This window comes from Arctopsyche grandis, chromosome 3 (assembly GCF_051622035.1).
Source record: "Arctopsyche grandis isolate Sample6627 chromosome 3, ASM5162203v2, whole genome shotgun sequence".
NCBI classification, from domain to species: Eukaryota; Metazoa; Arthropoda; class Insecta; order Trichoptera; family Hydropsychidae; genus Arctopsyche; species Arctopsyche grandis.
In genome coordinates this window covers 33457071-33476771 of record NC_135357.1, presented here as the reverse complement: position 1 = coordinate 33476771, position 19701 = coordinate 33457071, and the positions used below count along the sequence as shown (strand labels likewise).

The 19701-nt window shown below is 34.0% G+C and overlaps 3 protein-coding genes across 4 annotated transcripts in view; 2 read left to right on the top strand and 1 right to left on the bottom strand.

Moving 5' to 3' along the window:
• The first annotated feature begins 2676 nt into the window (after positions 1 to 2676).
• LOC143908933 (L-dopachrome tautomerase yellow-f2-like) lies at positions 2677 to 8406 on the top strand. Of its 2 annotated transcripts, none has more exons than XM_077426793.1 (11): positions 2677 to 2735; positions 3995 to 4161; positions 4243 to 4359; positions 4439 to 4564; positions 4632 to 4820; positions 5773 to 5889; positions 5964 to 6140; positions 6212 to 6390; positions 6467 to 6650; positions 6731 to 6836; positions 8272 to 8406. In XM_077426793.1, the coding sequence occupies exons 2-11, from the start codon at positions 4011 to 4013 to the stop codon at positions 8312 to 8314; spliced, it is 1389 nt and encodes a 462-aa protein (XP_077282919.1). In that variant the 5' UTR covers positions 2677 to 2735; positions 3995 to 4010; the 3' UTR covers positions 8315 to 8406. The 2 variants fall into 2 exon arrangements, with proteins under 2 accessions (XP_077282919.1, XP_077282920.1); XM_077426794.1 differs by having other exon boundaries at positions 2679 to 2735; positions 4442 to 4564; positions 8272 to 8390.
• LOC143908934 (uncharacterized) lies at positions 7629 to 10010 on the bottom strand. The gene is made up of 6 exons (XM_077426796.1): positions 9702 to 10010; positions 9380 to 9625; positions 9196 to 9276; positions 9000 to 9122; positions 8798 to 8929; positions 7629 to 8727 (listed from the first exon to the last, which is right to left on the bottom strand). Exons 1-6 carry the CDS (start codon positions 9835 to 9837, stop codon positions 8600 to 8602), a joined length of 846 nt encoding a protein of 281 aa, XP_077282922.1. The 5' UTR covers positions 9838 to 10010; the 3' UTR covers positions 7629 to 8599.
• Positions 10011 to 15102: 5092 nt separating this feature from the next.
• The window catches only part of shot (dystonin-like protein short stop), a 288361-nt gene continuing 283762 nt past the window's right edge, over positions 15103 to 19701 (top strand). Inside the window, exons 1-2 of the mRNA XM_077427723.1 lie at positions 15103 to 15187; positions 16949 to 17289. Of these exons, the coding sequence (XP_077283849.1) occupies positions 17187 to 17289 (103 nt within the window). The 5' untranslated portion in view covers positions 15103 to 15187; positions 16949 to 17186. The remainder of the gene's footprint in view (positions 15188 to 16948; positions 17290 to 19701) is intronic.

Below are 19701 nucleotides of genomic sequence, written 5' to 3'. Positions count from 1 at the left end.
AATTATTATAATTATATGTACTTATATATACACTGTAATTGTACACAAATCATTGACTTAACATTTATAAATAATATTTCATACGAACACAAACATGTCACAGCGATGAGATACCAAATTTTTATCTCTCTGTATAAACACGATACTAAGTAATGATAAACCAAAATGTTTTTTTTCTTAATACCTTACCAAATTAAATATTTATTTTAAGTTTTATTTTTGCTAGTGTTCAAATATTGTGATGTGAAGTTATAAAAATCGTCACTCCTTTTTTTTATCTTTTTTATCAAAATGTTAGTGTATTTTTGCAGTTGCTAACGGCTTGTCTAGTCTCACATCAATTCATCTTCGTGCATACATAGATTATTTTTTAATGTTTTTAATTAATTGTGAATGTTTGTTTGGTGATATTGTGTAAGCAGTTTGTTTATATTTTATTATCTCGCTTTATATGTATGGTCTAATCCAAGGAATTTATTAATTTTGAGTCTATTGATGGCATATTTCAACTCAATACCAGTGGCGACTCGTGAGAATTCATAGGGGGGGGGGGGCTGCAGAGATTAATTGGGCTGTAGTAGCTCGGTCTATAGTACCAGTGATCAAATGCAGACAAAAATAGCATTCATATGTACTATACTGGGAGGGCTGCAGCCCTGCCGCCCATATAGACGAGCCGCCACTGCTCAATACATATGTACATATATAATTTTAGATATTATATTATAAATCTGTTATAGAACTACCGATAGTCAAAACAACAAATTGGTGGAAGGTCTCAATGGAGATTCAACAAAATGTATTCACCATTCAGGTATAAAAGCAGATTATCAAGACATAATTTTAATTAGATCGCTAACCCTAAAAATAAATGCCTCCCACGCCACTAAAAATAAATGACAAAAACATTGAACTAGTGCATCAATATAAATATTTAGGATGCTGGTTGAACGACCAATGGGACCATTCACAAGAGATTAAAATCAGAATTTAAATCAGAAACGCTTTCTTCAAGATGCGTGATCTCCTCTGCAATAGAGATTTCAATCTTGACCTAAGGATGAGAATTCTACACTGCTACGTTCTATCAGTACAAGTCTTAATGGGGTCGAATCCTGGACCATGACTCAAGCTACAGAGAAAAAGCTGGCAGCATTTGAAATGTGGTGTTTCAGGATAATGTTGAGGATCCCCTGGGTGGACAGAGTCCGAAATGAAGAAGTATTGAAACGAATGAAAAGAAAACGAGAGTTATTATGCGTCGTGAAGCCCAGAAAACTCAAATACCTGGGTCATGTGATGAGAAATCCGAAATATGAAATCATACAGCTCATATTGCAGGGGAAAGTACAAGGGGAAAGAAGCGTTGGTAGAAGACGCATCTCATGGATGGGCAATCTCCGTGGATGGTACCAATGTGATATCCAACATCCTACGAGGAGAGGAATAAAAAAGAAGAAGAAGAACCCTAAAAAGTCTTTAAATAATAGGTTGTGGCTATTTGCAGGTACTATATCTGCAAATTATTGACTATTTTCAGGTACTATATCTGCGAATTATTGGCTATTTGCAGGTACTCTATCTACGACAGGCCCAAAGCCTTCACGCATACGCGTGAACTGTCACTGTCAGCGTGTTTACTGTTGAAATTTTGTTTTAAACCTCTTAAAATTTAGTTCGAACTCGTAAAGTGACGTAGAGTAAAAAATATAATCCAAATTAGTTAATATTTTTAATTGTTAGAAAATTATTATCATATACAACGTATAATACCTACATATAAGTACAAGCCGCGAACTAGCTAAATTATATAAATCTATTATAAAAACGTGCGAAATTTATTTGCCTCATGTATAGTGAACGATTGATTAAACAAGTCTAGCATACATTAAATGTAAGAAATTATAATCGGATTATAAGTTCACGCGCATGCGCAGAAGGCTTTGCGCCTGTCGCAGATATAGTACCTGCAAATAGCCAATAATTCGCAGATATAGTACCTGCAAATAGCCACAACCTAAATAATATGCTATGAACATTTGATAACTGCAAATAGGATTTGGACTTTTTCTTGTATTGTGCCTTAAACATTGACATTTAAAAAAGAAGTATTATAAATAATAACAATGAATTTTAGAACGAACCCAAGACATAATGTAAACACGCCTTACGGTGAATAAAAAGCTTTTCAAAATCAAAATCAAATTATATTATAATATATTCATATCAAGTCTGATGATATTTTACTGTGTCGTGTTGATATACAAGTATTTCAAAGAAACATCGTAAGAGTTGTCTTGGTAAAAAATTGTGTAAAAAAAACCAAAATATTACTTCAAGTTGTTAGCCTTGGTTTCTGGTTCATATTGACAACCTTTCACTGAATGTATATTTAATTTTATCAAATAAATAATAAATCATATAAAATTCAAAAGTGTTATCATTGTAGTATGTATGCTTCAATTGGAATTTATTTCTCAGGTAATACTTATCAAAATAGTATAATTTTATAATAATAATAAACAAAGCAAATTATGCCTAACTAAACACATATGTGTGTAGTTAAATCTAAGCTATTTATTTAGAACTTTTAGTGATAGCTTTTTATTTAAACACATCAACCATATGTTTGCTATCAATGCTTCCGACAGGTTCAAATAAAAGCAAAATCTCGATACATCTACGGCTAGTTGTAATATTCGATTCGACTCTAGAAGACAACTTTTAGAATAGCGGTGAGAATATTCAGAATTAAACGTTTTAAATATTTTATGCATAAATTCTTTGTCTTACAGAATACATTTTACTGAAAAGTTATTTATAAATCAAAAGTTTAGAGCTAAGATGTTAAGGAATCAAAATCAAAAGCAATTAAAATACTTTTTTAAGTCAATTGAAATTATCAATTACGCTTTACTAAAGTTGCTTCTGAAGAGCTTTCATAAAGTGATGAATTTTTAAATTTATTTTATTAATCAAAATTTTAAGTAGACATAACATCACTATGAATTTCAAAATTTCATATTAAAATATTTTGCACTTAATGCAATTTTTATTTATTGTTTTACGTGTAAAATAATAGATCTTACTAGACTTATTCTTAATTATTGATGCAAAAAACGATACCAACAAACTGGGGTCAGTTCAAGTTCAACTTGAGCAACCGGTTACGAAAATTGTTTATCGCAAAGCGAAGCTGCAATAAAAAAAATTATAATTATGTAGCAACATCTCCAAATATATCGTTTAAATTTAATATGATTGGTCAATACCAAAAAAATAGATCTATAATATACGTGAAAAACAAAACTTGTTTTCTGTTCTTATGAGTTGATTTTTAAACTATTTTTATACATTTTTTCCATATAAGATCTTCCGTATCCACTTAACAAGACCCTAATATGTACATTTATTTATTTTTATTTATTTATTCTTATTTCATTTATACCAGGAAGGCCTCACAGGTAAGCCCAATGCGCTTTCCTGGCCAAAGACAATTATATAAACATATATGTACACCATCCATATATACCCAAATACTTACACGTATACACAAATACACATTCATACATACATACATACATACATACACACCTACACATAAATAAAGATAAATTACTCATATATGTATATAAAATTAAAAAATAGCATACATATATAAATAAAGATAAAACCAACATACATACACATTATGCTAAATAATAATATTACAAAATTAAAACAACATGTGTAAATATGTAGCTAGAAGTCTACCTGACAGAACTGTATGATGCAGTAAAAACATCAAGGCTCCCAGAAAGCAGGTTAAATAATCGAATGGCTCTTGAAAGGGGGGAGTCATCAAGCACATTAGTTCATGTATACATATAAACAAACTTAATTCAAGGCAAATTACTACGGAAATATTAATGATCTTACCTTACTTTCAATTTATTTTACAAACACGTTCTTGTAAATCAACTTCTAGTACGAAACATTTTAATTTATCTTCCAGATTCTAAGAAATCAATATGAAACACACGTTTGCATTCTTGCTGGCCGCATTGGCTGGTATCCTATCTGTTACTAATGCAGTACCTGCAGCCAAAGAAGTTGGCGTTGCAAAATTGGAAGAAGTCTATGCTTGGAAACAGATCACTTACAACATAGACGGAGTACCTGGTAATTGTTAAAATCACTTAAATTTTGATGAAATTTATAGTTTTGTATTTGCATTTCACTTAGCAAAATTTTTATTTCCAGTTTTGACCAGTAGATATGGCGGACCCGTTCAGGATACTGAAAGCGACGATGCCTGGTCCTTCCCAGAAGACGATGAACCGCCAAAACTAGCCGCAGCACCACCAGCAGCAACTCCAGGTTTTTTATGATTATAAAATAAAGCTGCTTATTCTTGATAACTGAATGAAAATTCATGATTAAAAATTTTCTATCATAGCAGAAACTTCAGCTCAACCGTCTGCCGACCAAAACAGGCAATTCTTCAACCAATACAACAACATCCCAATGGGTGTGGATCATTGGCAAGACAAACTCTTCATCACCGTTCCTAGACGTCGTGGTGGTAAGAAATTAATTACTTATATAAACAAAATTCTTTTACAATTCATTCTTTCATGGCAACATTTCAGGTATACCGTCAACCCTCAACTATTTAAGCTTGGCCGGGGATAAAGATAAGTCGCCGGGCCTTCGGCCATATCCCAATTTGAAGGCAAACAGTTTAGATAGTGAGAAACCTTTGGTGAACGTTTACCGTACTAGAATTGACGCTTGTGACAGACTTTGGATGGTCGATACCGGCATTGATGAAACACCTGGTGAGTGAAACAGATGGAATGGATCAATATTTTCAATAGAAAAACCAATTGCTTTTAGTAATTAATTGGTTAATTGAGTTTGGGTCATAGATATAGAATACATAGATACGCCCTGACGCTCTAAGCCGACCACCCTTTTGGTGCATGCACACTCATAGGAAAGTAAAGTGCATGCACACTCTCTCTCAGTAGCTAGTTAGCTTCTAAGTCGGAAGGTCGATTGACGTTTTTCGAAAATGCCAACGTATTCAGTGAAATTGTGTTACAATTACTCAAGAAAACGTAAAAAGGCAGATGGCATCACATATCATAAGTAAGAATTATAGTAGTATTTTAACATACATATAATGAAATATCGGCGCGATGTATGTAGTGTTATATACAGTGATGGAACAGCGGTCGACAACCTCTGCCACAGATGTCTCTAAATGCACACGTATATCTTGTTGGCACTGAAGGAAATTCAGAAATCGTCATTAAGTTTAAAACTACAAACAATGAACTAAATATTAAAGTGTCAGCTTTAAAATTGATCCTTTTGGAAGTTACTAATGTTTAAATATTGTAATCGTTAATGATGGTTTTATTATAGTAACATACATTTGTAGTTTAATATGGTGTGTATAGCTAAATATTTTTTTCTTAATATGGCTTTATTAGTTTGGTTTACTGTCACGCGGAGTGTCCAATAAAATAAAGTTATAAATAAAATAAAACTTCAGTGCAATGTACATATGTACATAAACTGGTTGCTGACCACTGACGACCGCTGCGTGTGAACTTTTTTTTCACCACTTCCCCGCTAGTTAAACTCCCCGCACCCCTCAGTTAATGGCGACAAGATCTCCAACGAAATTTGTATGTAAAGGCATATCTATGTATTCTATATCTATGGTTTGGATCTCCCTTTTCCTATGACATTAAGAATCCTGAACAACATTGATCATTTCAGGTGCATACAGAGTAGTCCAACCACCATCCATCGTCATTTACAACCTTAAGACTAACGAATTGATCAAAAGATACGACCTCAAATCCGACGAAGATTACATTTACAACGACCCATCAGGTAGACTTTATACTTCTTACTTCAATCTAAATATTCACATTAGAACTAGATATACTTACATTCTCTTTAATCAGGATTCGCTAGCATCACAGTCGATGTAACAAAAAAAGACTGCGACAACGCATATGCCTATCTGACTGACCTAGCAAACTACGGCCTCGTTGTATACAGCTTGAAAGAAGACAGGTCTTGGAGAATGAGCCACAACTATTTCTACCTGGATCCGGAAGAAGGAGACTTTAACATTGCCGGTAGGTTTGATAATACACATGTTTAATACACATATCGACACTACGGTTCTTAAATGATTGCTCTCTTGAAGGATTAAACTTCCAATGGGGCGACGGTATCTTCAGCATCGCATTGGGACCAATCCAGGCTGATGGTTATCGCACTGCTTACTTCCACGCCATGGCCAGTTTCAAAGAAAGAGCCGTCAACACTAGAGTCTTAAGAAATGAAACACTCGCTACTAGGAGCTATCATGAAAAAGATTTTGTGGTACTACAATCTTAACTAATGCAGAGTTTCACTTTGGTTCATTGCAAATATTGATATATGTCTGTATCCATTTTAGGCACTCGGAGAACGCGGTCCAAATACCCAGACGACTATTCACGGAGTTCATCAAACGAGCGGAGTCATGTTCGCTGCTCAAGTTGGACGAAATGCTTTGGCATGCTGGAATACGAATAAACCCTTCAAGAAGTCAAACTTTGATATTGTCGCTCAAGACAATGCTAAATTTATATACCCGTCGGGTAAGGCAAACATAAATGGGCATCATATGAATACACATGTTTATATGTATTATTATTAATGCTTTTGTGTAATATTATAGATTTGAAGATCGACAATGAAGACAATGTTTGGATTATGGTTAACAGTATGCCCATTTTCTTGTATTCGAATTTGAATACGGATATTGTAAACTTCAGAGTGTACAAGTATGTGTGACATCATATATAATATCATACCTGTATATAAAATATCGCTATTCAGTCTGTCTGTGTGTCCGGGTAAGATAACGCACGCCGTACTATAATAGTCCTTTCGATTCGACATGTATATGTATGTACGTCACAGCAAAAACACTGCCAACAAAACCTACAATATATAACAAAAGAAAAAACTTCTATATATACTGTTTGCTACCAATGTTCGCTCTAGGCAAATTATTCTATGAGCACTTACCGCCATCTATTGAGAATTAATAAATTTTTCTATTCGTGTTTTATATTGTTTATATGTATTTAGGTAGGTGGATAGATTTTACAATTTTTTTTTCATATTAAACAAATCTAATATATAATTTCGAAAGAAACTTTGTATATGTATATGTATGTATTGTTGGTTCGTAAATCCGCGACATCATCGAACAAATGATTCGATTTTTTTTCGATTCAAAGGATTCGAAGTCCCCGGGGCGAAGCCGCTGGGGGGGGCCGCCGGATTCTGGTATACATATAATTTCGAAAGAGACTTTGTATATGTATGTATTGTTGGTTCGTAAATCCGCCACGTCATCGAACAAATGATTCGATATTTTTCGATTCAAAGGATTCGAAGTCCCCGGGGGCGCAGGCGCCGAGGTCGAAGGCTCCAGGGTGTACCTTCGCGCCGGGGGCGAAGGCGCTGGGGGGGGGGGGCGCCAGATTCTGGTATACATATAATTTCGAAAGAGACTTACTATATATGTTTGTTTGTTCGTGGTAGTCAATTTAATAAAAAAAACGAATGAGTATTGAAATAAATTTATAAAATAAAATTATTCAAATACATTTAATAAAAAGTTTACTATTAGATAAGATTAGTCATGTTTAAGGGGTTTAAATTACAAATACCGAGCGAAGCCAGGTAAAACCACTAGTATAAAAATAATTAAATTTAAAAATTAGTTGAAAAAAAAAATACACAAAAAGACACATTTATTTTAATTAATAGCTTAATATGCCATAACCCATGCAATGATATTTCATCGGGCAAAACACTAATGTATATTTAAAATCGTTCTACATATGAACATATATCGGGTATACAAAATTTTGGAATATTTTCAATAACATTTTAATCTTTTTTTATTGAATTCCATCTACATATTTACATACATACATATATTCAACATATTTTTTTTAACATTACACATATATTTTTAGATATATGTATCAAATTTTTATAAGATTCTAGAAGAAAATTTTACTTAGCATATTTTATTATAAAAACAAAAGAATTTCAATTTTATATTTTTCAAATAAAAATTTAATTTATTAGTTACTAACAAATATACTCGACATTGTCCAAGTATTCCAATATTCTAGACTTTTTACATAAAATATATATAAAAATGTATTATACTTATATGTAACTTATTTACAATTTCAGGACAACGGTGAAAAATGCAGTTTCGAAAACAGTTTGCGTTTGAACAACTTCACTCCGTATAAAATAAAAGCTTGAAACATTTACATGTATGAATCGAATAAAAGTCACATTTTCATCACAAAAGAGTTTTATTTCAAAATTTGTACTTGTGCATTTATTTCTAATTGTAAGTTCAGCTCTCACACTTTTCACATATAATCTTTAAACTATTGCCAGTTTGGATATTCCGTTATGTACACTGTAGAGTCTCGCGGAGAACAAAGCATCGTGGACTCTACAATTGACGGTACTAATCGGAAGACGAGTCATCAGACCACTGAAGTTTTACTCAAATTCTTCTGCGTCGACTCGGAGGTGTCGGTTCTTCGGACTTCAAAGAACCTCGAGTCGATCGCTTATTGCCTCGCTTTGCCGCATTGGAATCGTCCAGCGATTTCATTGACTCATCAAGTTTTTCTGAAAACGTATGGAATATAATAAATACAGAACACGTTTAGACTGTGTTTAAATATGTAAGTTGATGTACCAGCAATACTAGATCGACTAGATTTTTGCACTTTATTTTCTTTCGTCGACTTTGATGCACTGCTGGGCGTTTTAGATGCATCTTTGTTACTTGAAGTTGAATCTTTTGAATCACGCCTCGAATCTGATTTAGCTAAAAACACACAATATTAAATAATTCATATTTTAGAAGGAATATAGTCGATGCCTGATATATTTATTACTGGAATCTTTCTCCAATGCTTTGCTAGGAGTGCTACTAGAATCAACAGAGTGTTGAGTCGTATTAGCATCTTTGTTGCTTTGGCTTTTTGATGTCTTTTCAGTGTGTTCCTTTTTTGTCGTCGCTGGAAAAATAATCAAATTTTAATTTAAATGGCTGTATTGTTTAAAATTTGTCACTGGATGAGTAATTTATACATTTTGTAGTGTTTTCTTTGGAGGCGGCACCTCTCGATACTGATCTTGATATAGTTTGCGTTCTAGGACTGGCAGATCGATCTGAAATAGATATTGAAATCATTCAATACCTTTAATTTACTTCAATGTAAATACTATTTTGAACGGTTACAAAAGTAATAAATTACTTTTGATCAATATTTACCCTCAGCATCTTCCACTTTGTGAATGATATCCTTCATTTTTTGCCTCATTAATGTTCCGTATTCAAATTCGGGTAATATGAAATCTTTTTCGTCGTTCGGGAATGGAACACCTTCGATATCATCCAACACTTCGAAATTATACAACTCTTCTAAAAACTTCCATATACATTCGGAAGTTACTTCTTTATTGATAGCTTGGGAAAATTTTTCGCAAACAGAAGCCATGTGAAAGTGTTTGTTGACACCTAAAAATGTATGAAATATGCCAATGATGATTCTAACCTCAAAAATTATACAAATAGCATAATTGAAAGCACTTACCGGCTGGCTTATTGCCAATCATTGCGTGGAATAAATGGACTTCATTTTCGACACTCCATTGAAATTCCTCGCTCGGTTTAGTGTCATCAGTAATCGTCATAGTCTCCGAGGGTTTTTCTCCTGGTGATGTACCCATTATGATAGTCTGGACTTCAAATTTATTAGAATATAACTATACACAAAGATAACCTATAGATTTATCTTCAAATTCTCAATAAACGAAAGAAAAAGTCAAAAGACTAGGAACACTGGCATTTACCGCACGTTGACGATTGACAGATAATTTTGGTCGTAAGCGTCTTTTACTGCAGCTAATACCGAATAACAAAATTGAATGATAAAGTAAATAAAAACATCATAAACGTGATGTATTATATACGTATACAATAAAAATAATATATAAGAAGGTATATAAATATTTATGGCTTGTTATAATTAAAAAACAATTAGTGTATTGAAATATGGAAAAATTTGTATGGTTGTTTGATTTTCGTCTTAAATTTAGCACCACTTGTTATAATACATAGATATCTAAAAACATCATTAAAATTACACTAGTGAATTTTTAAAGTCAAAAATATTTTTTTTTCCGAAATATTATGAGCTAATTTTTACGGTTCGGTGATAACTAGTCAAATGTGAACCGTTCACAGGACAACCGGTTGAACGATTTTAGGGTGTGACCAGTTTTCTAGTGACCAGTTTTAGGGTGTGAATAGTTTTCTCGTGACCAGTTTTAGGTCGTGACCAGTTTTCTCGTGACCAGTTTTAGTGTGACGGGTGATCACGTGTGACCGATCTAGAACGACCGGTTGTCCTGTGACTGGTTCACATATGACTAGTAGTCCGTTTACCAATTTTTACTTTCCCATGTTTATAATGGTTGGTTTTTAATCTCAATATTTTAAATTTTATCTGAACGTACTAATTCTAAATGATTTTAAATTACAATATGAAATGTTCTAGGCGCCCATCGCTCGAAAGTGGGCGTGAGTGAGTGAGATGGAGTGATGCGCTCTCCATTCTTCATCTCGAACAACATTTTTTAACTCAATTTAATATCATTTTCCACTCGAATTAGTACTATTCGATAAAACACAAAATATTAAAATAAAAAAACTAATCTTTATAAAGTGGTAAAATGAAAAATTAGCGAAATTAGCTCATAATATTGCGGCAAAAAAAATGTGTAAAAATAAAAGTTTTTTTTATCTTAAATTTTGCTAGATAATTAATTAAAAATATTTCAAAGCAATACAAAATTATAATCAATAGAAAAAACATGTGACTATTCACTTCAATACTCACTTTTGGCACAGTAATACTAAATGTATGAATAATATGTATATTCAAATACATATTCAAGTTATCACAAGGACAATTACTAACCATGTTACAATATTCAGTTTGCTACATATACACTTTTATTTATTTAAATATATGAAGGAGAGGTGACATTAAAATTAAATTAAAGAATACAATGTTTTAAAATAAAAATAAAATGAGGTATTTGCTGAGTGTTCTTAATTTTGATATATTATTTTTCTAAAACTTCAAATGCTCAACATATTCTTATAAGTGTGTAGGTATATTTTATTTATTTTTCTACACAGATACATACATACATACATATATACCAGGAGAGCCTAAAAGGTAAACCCTAATGCGTTTTCCTCGCCAATTACAAACATTGCAGCAGTTTTTATAACATAAATCGCTGAATTTCGAGATGCCGAAGAACACGAATTTAACAATAAATTAATCCAAACTATGGATTTAGACTTGTACATATATTTTTTACATATTGTAAGCCACTCAAATTCAGATATTAGTGACATAGTGGATAGAATGGTTTAGCCAATTTGATGGAGGAACCGTTTCAACAATGAAATCAGATAATTTGGCAAACTCTGATAGGAAACGATCGACTTGGATTCACAAATATCTAAGTCTGACCAGCAGCATTAAAGATCAGCACGGAATCGAACCCGGTAACGTATCGGTGCTAAACATAAACGCAACCAATGAGCCATACTGCTGGCTATCTAATATTAATATTAATATATGTATCTAATGGTTCGATGATTACTGGTCGCAAAGTCACTAAAATCTCTATAACGGAACATCTGGCAGAAGAAAAGTCCATCATACTAACGATAACTATTGTTACGTACACCGCCGAGTAGGTGCAATCGGATTAGGCCGAGTAGCATCCCAGAAACTGTGTTACCGTTATAATTGGTTTCAAGGATTATCTCTAGAGTAAGTGCATGTAAGCTAAACGATGATCACCGAATTGGCCGCTATTGGTCCTTTCTCAGAAGTGACCGATACCGTGGGACTGAGTGTCGTGGGAATACATATCCGGGTAGATGCCTAAAGAATAGGGAAGTTACCGGACGTCGAAGATGCCCTCAGAGACCTATCCGTTATAAGGCAGTACTTAGGCGATATCAAGACCGTCAGGACGGAGCACTGCCAGTGCGTGTATCTCCTTAATCACCAATAAATGCTGTGAAACGACTTTGGCCTTTTACTTGGATCCTCCACCCACCCCTACGCAACATTATCATACTAACGAGAACTTGAGTGCCAAATGCAAGTATTCGCGATTTTCATGGCAAAAATTGTCTTTATGACCACCGCAATGTGACTAATAATCCAATTACCGTATCTAATATTAAAAGTTACACTCATCTTTCGGGGTTCAATAAAACCAAGACCGACTGTAATTAATTTTTTTTCGTGGTAATCGTTTACAGATATGTACAATTATAAATACATACATACATACATACAGTGTATAAATATTAAAATCTTATGTAAATGTACTGTAATTTAATTGCATATTTATATGTTGTGGTTATTATGTTTGCGGTTTTAAAACCTTCTAGCCGCAAATATAATTGATTGTAAATAAATACATATGTAGATATAACTGCATCTGTTTTCTATTCATCAAATAATATACCTGCAATTTAAATATTCATTAATCATTATGTGTTTTGAATTAAAACAAAAACACCAAAGAGTACCTCTTCAGCATATATAAAAGTGGTATTAAAAAAAAAAAAGGAAAATCCACAAACCTAATGCGGATATAAATTGATAATACGAAAAAATTTCTCTAACGACGCAATATACAAGATACAACCAATAAACACATTAGCACTTGAAAGACGCCGATTTGAATAACCGTACATTACTTAAAAGCGCATAAAAACTGCTTAAATTTTTTCTAGATTAACAAAATGAATATTTAATGAAGGCAAAAAACACGTGTTTTATTACGAAACACTAATTTCATACTATCGACAGCGGTCTTTTCGTTTTACGACAGATAATGTTAGCCAAAATCATCGAATGCATTGTTTGTATAGACAAATATGTATGTAAATTCAAATCATTAAGTGCAATAAATAAAACGTGTCATTTAAATATGCATACAAAGGCGTTTGAAAAAAAATTTTCCCACGGTTGTGAATAATATTTGGAATGTTGAACCATATCATGTTTTATTGTGTGAAACGTGGTAATTTTGTTGATTTAGAGTGCATTAAAATTTTGACGGAAAATGCGTAATATCTAGAATAAAAAAAAGCTTTCATTATGATTAGAATTAAAAATAATATGTTAATTCGGACAACATGAAAAGAGACTAATTAATTAAAAGAAAGCATTAAGTGCTACGAATAATCTATTGATACGGAAATGTAATTGCACTCTAAATGTGCTACCTTATATGTAATGAATAACATGTATTTGTGACGTAACTTTCAAACCACCAAATTAAAAAAATGTTAAAAATAAACATTACAATCAGGATTCCGAAACTGTCTAAAATTATTAAATAACTTCTGTTGTTCTGATACATAAAGTATTTATAATGAGCTAATATTTCTAGGTTATATTATATGGTTCGGTGATTATTCCGCACACGTCTCTAAAATCTCGATTACGGAACATCTGGCACCAGAGAATTCGAATGCCAGATATTCCATATTTACGATTTTTACTGCAACGATTGTCGTGTGCGCGATCACAATGTGCGAAATAATCCGTTTACCATACTATATATATATATCGTTGACGTTGTGTTGTTTAAAAACGTTAGGAAAATTATTATCGCAACATTGCTTATGTTATAAATATAAAATGTGAAGCTCCATAGTGTTCTTGCGAAAAAATATAGTAAACATGATTTAATTAATTTTTTTGTAACTACAAAGCCATTTTAAGCGATGCATTCGATTGTGAAAAATGAAGAAAATAATATAAAACAAATCCCAATTCATCAAAGACGGAGCTGAAGTTTATAAACGAACAGGTTCGTCCCATAATAACTTTTTCTACGTAGTAAAGAATTTATGTAGAAAAATTTCAGATGCATAGTAAATATTTAAATTAATTCATTAGATGATAAAATAAAACTTCTAGATATGAAATTTCAATTCAATACATTGAAAGGTTTCTTAGAAAAACATAAAAAAACCTCGATTCTCTAGAGTAAAATACTACTTCTGGTTGAGGTAAAAATATTTAAAAAATATTAGTGTATAAAATTTACAATTTTAATTAAATGTAAAAAAAAAACCGGCTTGTCCATTGAGTGGTTAAGGAGATAATTTAATCCAAAAACTTACATAAAAAGAAACCTATAAGGGGAGGTACCATTTCCGGTTAACTAAAAAATTTACGTCGTTTCGATAAATATTTTAGCAACCGATACTAAATTTCAGTTCGATAGGACTAACGGTATTCAAAAAATCCCTAAAATACACAGACACACACACACAAATTTTTATTTCTAGATCATGAAAACGTGATCAGTGATCGATTCTGAGTTCGAATCAGACAAAATCTCCAGTTCGAATTTTCGTATGGTCATAAAACTTAATTTATTGTTAGTACATATGTACATAGATAAAGAAAAAAAATAGACAGATTAATAGAGTAACAAATCGACTTAAAGAAACGATATATTTACATACTTTTCGGTACTTGTGTGTGCATAATCAAAATGAATAATATTATTATTAAACTAAATATGCTACTAAAATTATTCTTTGAATCAATCAGAATCGAAGACGGCATGATGATGCTAGGATTTCATTTTATTATTAACCTAAAGCAATTCTCAGAAATATCAAAGCATTTAAATATATTTATTGTAAAATTCAAAGACACTGTCGAACGCATATAGCTCTCTGCCTTTGATTGATAATATAATTCATTTAAACGTGAACACACACGATAGATTTATCGTCGAATAAACCTCGTACTTACATTCATTCAAAATTCAAGCAGATAAATCATGGCAACAACTTATAGCGTTTCGGCCATTTTTAGCCGCGAAAGCCTGCAGCGCCAAGGTCTCATGCGGTCGCCGCTCAAACTAATCAGTCGCGCTCGGCTTGCCGGCGAGTTAAGAGCGGGTTTATCGTCGTTCGCGAGCTGGTGTCTCCGTGTTCGTATCATTGCCACAAGTGAATCCCCCTTCCAACCCCCGAAACCATCAAATAAACCCCCCATTTCAACAACTGAACCCGTCACCCTAACCAAAACAACAACAAAAAAAAATCACCCTCGACCATCCGTCAAAACCACCCTTCAGTACAATTTCAAATATGGAAGCATACAGAATCCACTGACAATATTTTGAAAATCGATACTATTTTCATTTGATATGACATACCCCTCGCAACCCTTACTGTGAAGTTTCCACCCCCTCTATCGACCCCGTGCCGATTTGACGTTTCAGACCGTGCAACCTGTCAAACGCTCGGCCATTTTCAAATAAACGTCAAATGTCAAATTTGAACGCGACTCGATTGTTTTCGCGCAGATCTTAAAAGTGCGAAAATCAACCATGACCGATAAAGCGCTCAATTTTCGCTCATTTAAATGTTTTATCGTACACAACGTGCGCGTGTATCGATTGCGTTGCACTGAATTTGATCAGATAATATGTTTATTTATCGTAAAATATATACGTCCACGGTATTATTATCAAATCACATTTCCCCTTGTGTTTTATGTGAATGTGGCCGTTTCGAAATGAGGAAACGAGCGCAATTAGTGCGATGCAATTCGTCGACGTAATATAATTTTAAAATGCATACGCTTTATGTATGTACTCGTATGTATTATGTCAATACAATTTTGCCGACGCTTTAATCTCTGCGAGAGAATCGATTGGGTAATGTTTGGCCGTAATCGACATTGTTGCAATGATTGATTTAATTTGCGTCAGAGGTTATCTCGAGTGGTGTTCGCATTGCAGCTGGGTCACATTTCGTCCTTGAAAGTCATTTCCGGTCTGATCGAAAGTGCTTAACATATGGAACGTTTGTGGATTAAAATTTTCTTCAATGCACATAAATGAAGGGGAATAAAATGCTTTATATAACAAAAAAATGAACTGCAAAAAACATTCGGCATGCTTTTTTGAATACTCCAATCGTATCTAATAATTGTTTAATGTGTGCCCACGTGCGTGCGTGCGTACGAAGTACTCGCTGTTAACACGCTCCTCTCTTTCTCCCCTTGTAGTCGAATATCGTGGAAAGAGACGCGGCTTAAGAATAAATGTTTAAAATTTGGCTGTGATTAATCGATATAAAGAACATTGCTTCATCTACCATATAAATATTAATTTTATATATTTGTATATCAATAATTTTCAATTTCTCACCACCAAATACACTTCCCCACGGTACACTAACTTAATTCATTAAATATAAAATTACTGAAAAGATTCCTTTTTTTCAACTTTCTACCCCCCAAGCAACGCTGAGCTTACGTCACTTTGTTCACATTTGTAATATTTTAAATTTGATTAATATTTTTGAAAAAAAATCGTATTTTTTTTTAAGTTATTCTTTTGTTTATTGCGATATTTTATCAAGCGCACAAATATGTGCACACAGGCCACTAGTGAAAAATAATTATGTGGTATCGACACGAAAAAAATTCCGCCATTTTTTTTTTGACGCTTGCTATTGACATCAATGCTAAAGTCGCTCGCGAATATTTCAATACATTTTCTAACAAAAAGCACAGTAGTTCAACTGTAAGTATAACGTGCATGAAAAGTTCATACATAAATGCTGGTATTGAAGTATGAAACACTCCTTTTCATGCATCCGAGAACCCTTTCATACGCAAGACTCCTATTCAACCTTTGACGCAACTCATCCTGCAAAATGCTGCACGTACCCAATCTCCTCATATTGTGCTTTTTTCAGTGACATGCTTTTTCTACATGGCATTTAGTATCGTGTGTAAGTAAATGGTGTGCACTGGTTGCAATCGCCATCATACTTGGTGTGATATTGTGAACGTGAAGGGGTGAGTGTGAGATGGCGACCGGTGGTGCCTGTCTTCGTCCGAGTGACATTTGCTGGTGTGACACATGTCCGTGTCGTGTCACCTCCAAATGATCTCAGTGCCACCGCCATCAACGTGCCACCATAGTGTCGTGAGATGGAGTTCGAGAACGACTTCAGTCTCAAAGAATGGGCCAAGGACAAGCCGCTCAGCATCCTGCAGCTGGATCCTGCCGACAGAGCCGTCCTTAGGATAGCAGGTATATACCAACATTCTCAAAACTAACAAGAAACTTATGGATTATGTAGCATTGCATACTCTACTGCTACTTATATTTGTTACTTATACTTATATTATACTCGGATTATTGATAAGATAAGATAAGATTATTGATAAGACAAGTTGCCGATTTGTTGGAACCGTTTCAATGAAATCAGATGAATAGGCAAATTTTGACGGGGAACGATCGAAATGGAGCACATATCCAAGGTATGACCAGCAGCACTGGACTAGGGAATGAACCCGTGAGCATTCAGATAAAAGTATTACATGCTATCCACTGTGCCATGCTGCTGGTTGTATTTAATTACGTACATACATATATACCAGGAAGCCTAACAGGTAAACCCCAATGAGCTATTCTGGCTAATGACAAACATCAGTAAACAAAATTAGAGAGTATCATAGAATCTGTGGACATATTTAACAAATATTGTTCGGCATTTTATATATCACAACATTCTAAATGGTATAAACTCGGATTTTTGATAAGACAAGTTGCCGATTTGTTCGAACCGTTTCAATGAAATCAGACGAAAAGGCAAATTTAGACGGGAAACGATCGAAATGGAACATATCCAAGGTATGCGAATGGAGCACATATTTGGGTACACAGTCCCTAAAATCACCCCCTGGAGTATTTTTCGGTAATATTTTATCCTTGTATTTATCCTTGCTTGACAGTGATTGATAACGGTGAATCCCATATTTGAAGAAATGTAGGAGAAACTTATCTGATCTCCGTTGCATATGGATATGCATACACGTGCGACCTCCCAAAAATATGCATTCTGCACGTGTAACTACAACCGAATTCGGTTTGGGGAACACTGGGGAACAAAGAGAGAATCGATGTACACAAAAATATCCACAAACAAAATGGTTATAGTGCAAAAATGTTCCGTGAACGGTTGAAGATTTGTGGTGTAAAAATGTTGTATCCTTCAGAAATGCATCTTTAGGCTGGTAAACCCTTAAATGGATGGAGTGCATAAGAATGAGCTTAGAACAGTCTTTTGAATCAACAGAACTTTTGAGAAGATCTGTTGGACCAATTAAAATTGAACGATTACCAAGTCGTACTATAATATCATACAATAGAAAGGACATGTTCTTATCAATGAAAAGAGCCAAAATCTCAAGCATTTTAGCTTAAGGACCAATGAATATGAATTACTAATGCAAAAAGGAGACTGAATATATATATCGATACCCGGTCTCCGTGACTAGCCAGAATGTTAAATTGCAGAAAACACAAATATCGGAAGGCAAAGATCGAAAATCGAAAGATCTTAAGTCGAAAGATCAAAAAAAAGGGTGCATGGTAAACGGTACATACTCACTTAATTTGCGCGAGCAGGGTACAACAGGAACAAGAGGAACAGGCTTTTCCTATCGTATTAATGTGCGCGCGCAGAAAACGGGAGGAAAAGCCTGTTCCTCTTGTTCCTGTTGTACCCTGCTCGCGCAAATTAAGTGAGTATGTGACGTTTACCATGCACCCTTTTTTATCTTTCGACTTACGATCTTTCGATTTTCGATCTTTGCCTTCCGATATTTGTGTTTTCTGTAATTTAACATTCTGGCTCGTCACGTAGAACCATCGATACCATTCATATGCATTTGGTATCTACCACAAGGAGCCGATGTGAAGCAAAGAGCCGATGCTTATCTATTCAAAGGTTCAAGTTTTGTGATGGAATCCTTCAAGCATGCTCGACATTAGCACAGATATTCCGCGATAAATTCCGCGGAATTGCACCCTACACGCGAATTTGGATCAAAGTCGTGGGTACTCCCCGGTTGGTAGTGTGCCAGAAGTTTTAACTGCATTCTGTAGCTGCGATCGATTATGCCGCATTAGTATGAAACCTCCGTAACCCAGCATCGATCTTTGGCTGAGGGAGATGTGGGTTTACATCTGATGGTCAGACGTTTGCGGCCTTCGCAGATGAGGCTTTTATGGCCTTTTTACGACTGTCAATTTCGAATTGTGGCGATTGTTTGCAAATATACGCACTGTCATCGTGTGCTCAATTTGTAATCGATTTCGTTCAATCGACTTGTGTTCCTGTGCGAGGTGTTAATGTTGGGTCAATTAAAAATTGGTCTTGATGATTTGAGCGTGCTGAGAATGTGCTATGCATACTAAGGTTTTATAATCTGGTTTTTATTTTTACTTTATCTAAATACGAAGTACCAGTACATATGTACTTACATAGATGAAGTAGGGCGAAATCACACAGCGGTGAATGTGGTACGTGGGTACACAGCGGTGAATGTGGTTTTAAAGATATAGAAAAAATGTTGCGTTCATGGGATGCGTACAAGCTATAGTCCTTTCAAAAACGTCCAAAAAAAAAAGACCCCCTGGGTGTGTTCGGTCAAATTG